The 9,573-nt window shown below is 49.9% G+C and overlaps 2 protein-coding genes and 1 long non-coding RNA gene across 3 annotated transcripts; 1 reads left to right on the forward strand and 2 right to left on the reverse strand.

The window, feature by feature from the left end:
- Positions 1 to 110: 110 nt before the first annotated feature.
- Atp6v1fnb (ATP6V1F neighbor) lies at positions 111 to 2,678 on the reverse strand. Its single transcript, XM_010633463.2, has 2 exons — positions 1,949 to 2,678; positions 111 to 475 (listed from the first exon to the last, which is right to left on the reverse strand). Exons 1-2 carry the CDS (start codon positions 2,514 to 2,516, stop codon positions 366 to 368), a joined length of 678 nt encoding a protein of 225 aa, XP_010631765.1. The 5' UTR covers positions 2,517 to 2,678; the 3' UTR covers positions 111 to 365.
- A 180-nt stretch (positions 2,679 to 2,858) lies between these two features.
- Positions 2,859 to 6,552, reverse strand: Atp6v1f (ATPase H+ transporting V1 subunit F). Its single transcript, XM_010633464.3, has 2 exons — positions 6,290 to 6,552; positions 2,859 to 3,268 (listed from the first exon to the last, which is right to left on the reverse strand). Exons 1-2 carry the CDS (start codon positions 6,445 to 6,447, stop codon positions 3,067 to 3,069), a joined length of 360 nt encoding a protein of 119 aa, XP_010631766.1. The 5' UTR covers positions 6,448 to 6,552; the 3' UTR covers positions 2,859 to 3,066.
- A 49-nt stretch (positions 6,553 to 6,601) lies between these two features.
- Positions 6,602 to 9,489, forward strand: LOC104868609. The gene is made up of 3 exons (XR_782050.2): positions 6,602 to 6,642; positions 8,123 to 8,318; positions 9,436 to 9,489. It is a non-coding gene; the product is annotated as an uncharacterized LOC104868609 (long non-coding RNA).
- Positions 9,490 to 9,573: the final 84 nt, after the last annotated feature.

Genomic DNA, 9,573 nt, shown 5'->3' on the forward strand with positions numbered 1-9,573 from the left:
GGGGCCAGGTGAGGGGCGGCAGGAGGTTTGAGGATGATGCAGGGCGGGTCGTCCCCGCCCCTGAATGACAGGCCACTCTCCTCCCTAGAAACACCCAGAAGTTCCAGGAGCTGCTGTGGCCCGCTGGCGCTGAGGACCCCGTGCCTGGAGAATAAGCGCCCACCTTCCCAGCCCCCTCCTATCATTGCTGAGTCCCCAAAGGGATGATAAAGGAGGAAAAAGAAAGAGGGAGGTTGGAGGTCGTCCCTGAAAGGCCCAGAATGCAGCCTGAGGGCTGGACAGCAAACATAAAGGCTCACATCTCTGTCCCAACAGAAGGCCTGTTATTTCATCTTCCTTCCTCCAAGCCCGCTGCCGGGCCGGGGTCAGAGGGCCAGGTCCCGGGGGTCCAGCAGTGCGAAGGCCCCGTTCTTTCGGAAGAAAGACTCAATGCGGCACATCTTGCAGGAGACCAGTTCTTGCTTCACTGGGGGGCCTGGGAAAAGATGTTGGAGGCCAGCAATTGGTTCCAGGGGAAGGGACTCAGGAGAGCCCTATCTGTCTACATGGCCTTGTTGTATCCACTTAGTGTGAAGAAACAGAAAGGTCTTCTGAGGAGTGGAGGCTACAGGCAAATACAGGCTGGACACTGAATACAGCAGTGAGCGCAGCATGGCCACTGGCTGTCTGCCATCGTCACCCCAGTCCTGCTGTCACAGGGACAGACAGCAGCCATGGGACTTCCCTCAGCCTTGCTGCCCTCTGGGGCTTCCCTCCTGCTTTTGTTGGAACCTTGCTCCCCTGGCTTCCTTCTTAGTGCTCTGGGGGAAATGAGGGGAATGAGGAAATTGGGGTAAAAATCCAACCATGTTGATTCCCAACCATCTGCCTTTTTGGCACAGGCACTTGAGCAGCCGGAGAAAAGATTCCTGACTGAGTGACCTCCCTTGACATTCAGACACAGGCAAAGAAAGGGTCATTCGGCACCACCCAGCAACCTGGCAACACTTGCTGCCATATTCTCTGCCCCACTTTCAGTCTCTGCTGAAAACTACACTGACTGGGCTGGTTCCCTCCTAGCTTTCGACCGTTCTCAGCCACACAGGAAGCAGACTCAGTGTAGATGGATAACCTACCCACTCCATCGCTACTGGCCTCTAGCCGTGTCCACCTGCCCTTAGGTGAGACTTCAGGAACTTGAGCTTCCCAAGTGACCTCATCCAATTGCAAGGATTTAAATAGCACTTAATGTATACTTTAATGACCCCAAGTTTGTTCTTCAGTCTGAGCTGATGCAGAGAGCCAGACTTCCACACACAGACCTAATACCTCGAGCTCACCTAGGCCAAATGACCTGTCTCATGTACCCTCCCTCCAGTCCTCTCCCAGTCTTCTCTGTTGGAGGTGCTACAGCCAAACATCTGGGCATAGCCAGTGATTTCTCTCTTCCTGTCACATTCAGCCTACCAAAAAGTTCCAGTGAGACTCCAAAACATCAGAACTGACTTCAGCTCTCCTGCTAACCTTCTGAGCTGAAGCCACCATCATCTTTTGCCAAGATAACTCCAAATACATGTTTAACTCACTTGTCAGAGTCTACACCTCCCCCTGAAAAACCATTACCTACAACAGAAGGGTAACTTTTAAAAAAGTAAATCAGCATCACATACCTGCTCAGAACCCTCCACTGGCTTCTCTTTGGACTAGAGTAAAATCCAAAGCCCTCCCCTTGTCATTTAGCCATCAGCCTGAGGGCCTCAGAAAGGCTTTTCCTGACAACAAAATCTGAAGATTCACCTCTCCCCTGCCTGCCCACCCAGTCACTCTAGTCTTTAGGAATTAGAGTCCCTCTTGGCCATTTCCTTGCTCTTATCTTTATTGTCTGGCCCCTCCACTGAATGTCTGTCCTGGCACCTGGCTGGTATTCCAGATTAGGGAAGTGACTGACTTCTGAGAGGTTGGGACTCACCTAGCTGCCAACCGTAGGTGAAGTTGGTGGTGATGGGCAAGAGGTAGCGTGACTCCGGCAGATCCAGTTTTTGGGTGTTGAGGTAGTGGTAGCGCCCCTGGGAGTCATGGGAGATGCCGTCATACAGCAGGGCCCGGGTAGCAGGCGGTACCGGGTACATTTCTGACTGAAAAGAAGCTTCTGGGACAGGGCTGGGGGATTTGGAAGGGACTGCTTTGGGGACAGGTGGGGGCGAGTGTGGGGCCTTGGAGGCCAAGGTAGGCAGTTTGAGGGGCAGGCGGGCTGCAGCCTTGGCCTTCTGCTTGGCCTTTACCAATGACCCATACTTGTGGTGCCATTCACAGCGCAACATCTTTTCCCTTAGATATTCTTCCTTCCAGAAATTTTGCCGCAGCGTATCCATGTTGAGCTGCCGAGACATAGTAGTAAGCAAAGGAAGGACCAGTACCAGATAGTTGCAACCAAGGAGTGAACACGGCCAGCAGAGTCTGCAAGCAAGTGGCTGCCCTGGAACAGTCACCTGGCAACCAAGGCCCACCTCACACAGGGCCAGGGTTCTACTTGCCATGTCCTCAGCAGTCTTCACAGGCCACCCTTCTTGAAGCAGCCTGGGCCCCTACACCTCCTGCAGGATCTTGCTTAATCTGGAATTATGGGCATCCTGGTTTCCTGGTTCACTTCCGCCCCTGGGGCCAGGTCATCTCCCAGCCCCATGCAGACCTGGGGGGTGGGGAGGTCTCATACCTATCCCTGCCCTGCCAGCTGGTCCTCTTTGATCCAGACAACCAGCCCCTTGGACCAATCTTCCTGGCCCAGCACATCTTTGGCAGAACTTTTTTCCAGCTTTGGTAATCTAAATCTCCCCCCAGTATCCTGGCCCTACACATACTTTCCAAGCACCCAGCCCAAGTTTGGAGAGAATAAAGAATATTACTTTAATTTAACATCGATAGTGACATTGTAACAGCACAGGGAAGAGGTAGAGGAGAGAGAAGATGGCCAGGCTTCCTGTTCCCTAACCAGCCTGGGTTTTAACAGCAGAGCTCCCAGTGGCCTAGAAGCATCATCCAGCCTTCAGTGGAGGGGTAAGGGTGGGGCTGGTGAGCCAGGGACTGCCCCTAGCGTAGGTCTTCGGCAGTGAACATGCCCTTGGCCCTGCGCAGGATGGAGTCCTTGGCAGCGTCATAGGGATGCTCCTTGGATGGGATCTCCAGGACAGCTGGAATGGAGCGCTGGTGGGCATCGAGGGCATGGCGAACCATCTCTGCGATGTACTGGTTGATGAGGATGATTCCGATGTCATCCCGGTTTAGAAATTGCCTGTGAGGAGAAATGGGAAGGGAAGCTCACTCCGGGTGGTGAGACTGGGCCATAGGCAGGGAATGAGAGGGACCTGGGAGCACAGAGGACATGGGGGAAAGGCTGCCACACTAAACCCTCTCTCAGGGCTGTTCTTCTTTGAATGAGGCAGTTTCACTCAAGAGCTCAGGGTCACGGGCAGTATGAGAACTCTGGGAGGAAGGAACACTGAAAATTTGAGCTGAACCTAGACAATTTAGCAGCTTCGTAAGACCTTAGCTGACCCTGTAGTAAGGGTCAGGGATGCAGCTCAGTGGTGCTGAGCCTGCCTGGCAAGCACAAGGTCCTGAGTTCCATCCCAAGTAAGCCCCCGCAAAAAATGGGGGGTGAGGATGTTGCTGAGTGCAAAGGCCCTGGGTTCAATTGCCAGTACACACACACACAGCTGAGGGCCATGTTGTTCAAGGCTGGCTTCTGTCTCCCCATTTTGGAGAGGAAACTAGTAATGAAAATGTGTTCATAACTGCCTTTGGGCTGGGGATTTAGCTCAGTGGTGCTGCTGCCTGCCTTGCAAGTGCAAGGTCCTGAGCTCGATCCCCCGTACCCCCCCCCAAAAAAAAGAAAGAAAAAGAAAAAAAGAGAGAGAGAAATAATATGCTGTCTTTATGTAGGAAAAGGAAAGGACAGGAATGAATATGTATATGTTTGTATCTGTAGAAAGATTGCAGAAAGATACTGAAAGAACTAAGTGGTTATCTTTATGGGTGGAAGAGAGAGATAAAGAGGTGCAAGGTTTTGGGTGGGGGTTAGATTTCTCAGCATATACTTTTTTTTTCCTGTACCAGAGACTCAGGACCTTGTGCTTGTGAGGTAGGCGCAGCGCCACTAAACTAAATCCTCGGCCATTCTTTTTCTTTTTCTTTTTTTTCTTTTTTCTTTTTTCTTTTTTTTTTTTGTTTTGAGACAAGGTCCCCTTGTGCAGTTTAGGCTAGTCTTGAACTTACTATGTAGCCTAGGCTGGACTCAGACTTGTGGTGGTCCTCCTGCCTCAGTCTTCCAAGTACTGGGATTACAGGCATATGTCACCATGCCTGGCAAAAGATACCTTTTAAATATGTTAAAGTTTTTACCTACCCCCTATGTTAAATGTAAACATTATGTATTGCAAACATGTATTAATTAAAAACTGGAAAAATAAGTATTATTAAAGTTTTTAAAAACAGGGCTGATGAAACCACTGAAGGCCTCAAGGTCTACACTCAGGACTGTGGGAGAAGTGTCTGAGGGGATGTTGGCATGAGCCAAGGACACAAGATAGAAAGAGAAAACCTGGCAATGGAGGAATCACACTTTCCACAGAGGCTCTTCTTGTGTTCACCCACACAATTCATTCATTTATTTACTCATAAAACTAAAACTCTGTTGAGTACTTACCCCATGCCAGGCACTCAAGTAGCCAGGCTTGATGTCTCTGAGATCCCTTTCTGGTTGGAACCATGGATTTGTTTTTTGTTTTTTTTTTTTTTGCAGGGGGTGGAAGTGCTGGGGGTTGAACCCTGGGCTGTTGCATTGAGCTACAGCCCCAGCCTTTCTTTTTTTTTCAATTTTATTTTCAAGATAGGGTCTTACTAAATTGCCCAGGCTGGGCTGAAATTTGTGATCCTCCTTCCTCAGCCTTCCAGAGTGCTGGGATTATAGGCTGTGTTACCACTCCTGGCTAGAAAATTCTTTTTTGTTTGTTGTTTGAGACAAGGCCTCACTCTGTAGTCCAAGCTGGCCTTGAACTTGTGGTGATCCTGCTGCCTCAGCCTTCTAAGAGCTAAGGTTATAAGGCCTGAACCACCTGGCTAGGAAATTCTTTTTTTTCTTTGAGACAGGGTTTTGTCATGTGGTCAGGCTAGCCTTAAACTCCAGGTGATCCTCCTGGGATTACAAGTGTGTGCCACCACATCTGATTAGAAAAAATTTTTTTTTTTTTAAAGAAAATTCTTGAAGTGAAATTTCTCCTCCCATAATACTTGGGCCACTTTACCAACTGCCTGGCGATCATGAGATAGCAGCCTCCCAGGTCAGGGCCTATCAGACCCCTTTGGCAGCAGGAACCAGTCTCAGCCAGCAGCTTTGGGCCAAGCTGTTTAGGGGAAACAGGTGAGTGAGGTATTTCTGAGACTTGGCACAGAAGCTCTAGAGAAAGACTGAGGGAAGGTGTCTGACATCAATTCTAATCACCAGGACATCTACTGTATTAAAGGGCACACTTGCATCCATACTTTGAAGCTATCAACCTTGAATGAGAACAGGAAGAAGTACCAGGTTTTAGTAGAAAGCCAGAAAGTCCAGATATTATTCTCACTGTGCTTAAGACAAAGGAACATTCCAAGGCAGACTGAGGTCAACTGCACAAGTCGAGTGTGTACAGCTTAGGAGAGACAGAAAAGCGTTCGCTCTCGGTTCAAATTCCAACTATGACTCTTCCCACTAGCGTGCTCTTGGGCAGGTGTCTTAACCTCTCTGAGTTTGTTTATTCACCTGTGAGAATAATAACCCCCCGCCTTACAGGACGATTATGACAGCCTCTAAGGAATATATGAGAGTACAAGAAGGCACAAGCCCGTTGCCTAGGATTCCAGTGAGTGTGGTTCCTTTAGGGAACAATTCGCAAAAGAGCCGAGCTCTTGCAAGGCCTGGGAGACCGCTCTTGGGTAAACATGGGGGACCGGAAGAGCTGCTGAGTCTGACCGTCTCTAGGGGCCGGGCACCCTAGACGTCCATCTATGGCAGGGATAGGTCACAAGCTCTGTTCCCCTTCTTTCCTGACACACGGTCATGTGAGGGGAGCTCGTGGACCTGTTACAGCCCCGAGACCACCGAAGTCCAAAAGGGAACTTAAGGGCGCGGAGGCTTCCGCTTCAGAAGGCGGACAGACTTCCAGGATCGCCTCACATTCCCATAGGTATCTGACACCTCTGACCTGGGTCGCTTTCGCCCTCTCCCCGCGCTCCACTAAGCAGCAGCCCGTTCAGGCCTCGCAGGCTACCGTACCGGAAGGTGTCTTCGATCTCATTGATGGTTGTATCCTTTTCTACCACCAGGAAATTAGGGTGGCGATTCTTGTTAAGCTCCCCTATGCCGCCCAGGAGAAAACCAGTCACTGTGTCTTCATCTCCAATCACTGCGATTAGCTTCCCCCTCCCGGCCATCTCCGCAGCACTCGGCGATCACCCCAACTCCTGAAGTCGCCAAAGCCCTGCCCTCTCAGTGAGTCGTCGAGCCGACCTCCGCTACCTCCCCTCAGTCATGCGCAGTTCCACCACCGCAGCTCCGGGACATGCGCATTAGCAACAACGAGGCCGCCTGTTGAAGACGCCTACACCATACAGAGAGATCTGAACCAGGTGACTACGATTCCCAGAAGGCTGCGCGGCATACGGCAACTCTCAGGCTTTTGTTCTCTCTTTCAGACCTGGTTGGTTGAGACCCCAAGGAAGAGAATAGGCTTCTGGCTTGTGTATGCGTTACATAACGACCACACAGTTAACAATTAATACATATTTTAAAAATTACTAGGGGCCGGGGATTTAGCTCAGTGGTTCCGCGGCCTGCCTTGCAAGCTCAAGGACCCGAGTTCGATCCCCGGTACCAAAATAAATAAATAAATAAAATGACTAAAGGAATGAACAAGTTACTGATGCAATAACTACCTCTCGCGAGGTAGAGTCAAGGGAACAGGCCAGTACAAAGCACTGTGTTGCTAAACTGTGAGAAGTACGTGGCAGCACACATCCCTGGTAACTAACCCCAGCAGAGGGAGTGCTCGAAGAACACTTCCCCAAGGAGGTGGCATCACCTGAGCTGAGACCTGAAGGACCAGCAAAGTGAAGGGAATAGAAATGAGGGCAAGAGGGTATTCTAGACAAAAGGATCAGACTATGCAAAGGCTTGGCAACCACAGAGTCGAAGAGTATTCAAGAAAAACAATCCGGGCGTTTTTCTGAAGACAAAAGGATTTTAATCAAAAGGCTTATATGGCCAGATTTATACTTTAGAGCTATCACTGGAACTGTGCTGTGGACAGAGGCAATACTGAAGAAGGAGAAACCAAACTGGAAGGTCATTGTGGTAATGAGCATGTGGAGAAATAGGTGAAGTCAAGGGATATTTAGAGCAAGAGTGGGCAAAACTGATTCTTGGATTGAGGATTGAGGATCTGCTGATCCTCAGAGTTGAGGGATTGAGATCCACTGATCTATGGACACATCAACCCACAGCATGAGGACAGCAAAACAGTCAGGAAGATCTCACTCCGGGGGCTGGGAATCAGGGACAGAGAGTGAGGTGGCTGTGAGGGTATGTGTAGGAGTACCTGGTCTGGCCACTGGCACAGAGCTGGGCCTCAGTGGCCACAAGATAACAAATCTGCCTTTAATGGATAGGTCATATAAAGGAGCTGGGATACCATTGGATTCATCACTACTCCATTTAGCCATCATTTATCAAATTGAGCTGGAGATATTTATTTATTTATTTATTTGATTTATTAATTTTTGTACTGGGATCTAACTCAGGACCTTGCACTTTTTTTTTTTTTTTTTTTTTTTTTTTTTTTTTTTTTTTTTTTGAGTATGGCTTCTTCTGGTCACTTTTTTTTTTTTTTTTTTTTTTTTTTTTTTGAGACAGGGTCTCACCTGGAACTCACTATGTAGTCTGGTCTCGAACTCATAGTGATCCTGCTGCCTCAGCCTCCCAAGTGCTGGGATTACAGGCATGAGCAGCCATGCCCGGCAGGACCTTGCACTTTCGAGGCAGGCAGTGGCACCACTGATCTAAATCCCCAGCCCTGCAGATATATTAATGAAATCTGATTTCTTCCCTCAGAGGCTTCCTGCAGGACTAGGGGGAAGGTGAGAAGTATCAGAGGGAGAAGACAGACGTACAGTAAAAGGAAATTCTGAAAATGTCCTGAGGAGCACATCAAGGGTGAGGAAGGGGCAAGTACCTCCTCCCAGATGCAGGAAGGGAAAGAAGAAACTTAAGAGAGGAGTGAGGAGCAGATAGGCCACAGAGTGAAAAGGTGAGGAGGAGGGTGCTTCGCAGCTGGAGCCAGGGGTTTAGGGTCTTTTCTGGCAGTCCCACTACTAAGGGCTTGAAGACTGGTCTACTGTTGCAGGATCCATTGAGAGAAACATGTCTGCTCTGCTCTGTGTCTGCTCATTCACATGTTTTCAGACTCTTATTAGAACTCTCAGGCCCAGGGAGCTCAGGCTGGTGCACAAGGCCATGCTGGATACCTGGTCATGGATCAGGGTAGTAAATATAGCCAGAGTTGTGCCTAAGGGCAGAGTCCAGGAAGACAAAGGTGGAGAGGCAATGGTGTTTCTAACTAGAGGCCCAAACTGCAGCTCATGTGCCTAGGAAAGTAGAGGCCATGAAAGGCGTTGGAAGAGGGTACAATGGGGAGTGAGCATGCTGCCCCACTCATGTGCTAGGGAGCTGGCACCTGAACCTTGGAGATCTCAGAGGGCTCCTAAGGAAGACTAGACTTTTTTTTTTTTTTTTTTTTTTTTTTTTTTTTTTTTTTTTTTTTAGATAGGGTCTCCCTATGCAGTTCAGGCTGGCCTTGAATTCACTGTGTAGCCCAGGCTGGCCTGAAACAAAGCAGTCCTCCTGCCTCAGCCTCCCAACTGCTAGGCTTATAGGTGTGCACCACTAGGCCTGGAAAGAGTAGGCTATTTAGCCTGAAGCCAGAGGGAGCTACAAAGAAATCTAAATGGGAGAAGGGCATACTGCCTTTATTGGATCCTCTGGCTACAGCATGGACTGGAAAGGAGAGCTGCCTGGAGAATGGTTCAGTTGGTGCAGGAGTCTAGGAGGGCCCTGAATGACACTGGGGCTGGAGGTGGGGCTGCAGTGGCTTTGACTCAGGACCTGGAATGAAGGTCCCACTTGCCTGCTGGCTGGGTGAAGACCGTTCCTATTTGAGTCTTTGCTGTCTTGAATTCCTAATTTGAAGAACACTACCCAGGTCAGGCTGAACTGAAACTGGCCTTCTGGAAGTCCTGGGGTGGGCAGCCTTCCAGGACATAGTGTCTACTCCCCTCTACCATCTACCAGCTCGTAGCCAGCTGAAGACCAGCCCCACCCCCATCCCCACCCGTCTCTCAAACTTTCTGCCAACATTCACCCCTCAGGTCTGCCCCTGGCCCTCCCCTCAGCTTGGGCCAGCCCTCCAGGGACACCCAGCCTCTGCCTCTCCAGGGCTGATTTGGAGCCAGCAGGCCAGGAGGCAGCCAGCCACAGAGAGCACACCCATAAAGAAGAGCCAAGCC

The sequence above is a fragment of the Fukomys damarensis genome, unplaced genomic scaffold, assembly GCF_012274545.1.
Source record: "Fukomys damarensis isolate Sample0158 unplaced genomic scaffold, DMR_v1.0_HiC HiC_scaffold_4, whole genome shotgun sequence".
Taxonomy (NCBI): domain Eukaryota; kingdom Metazoa; phylum Chordata; class Mammalia; order Rodentia; family Bathyergidae; genus Fukomys; species Fukomys damarensis.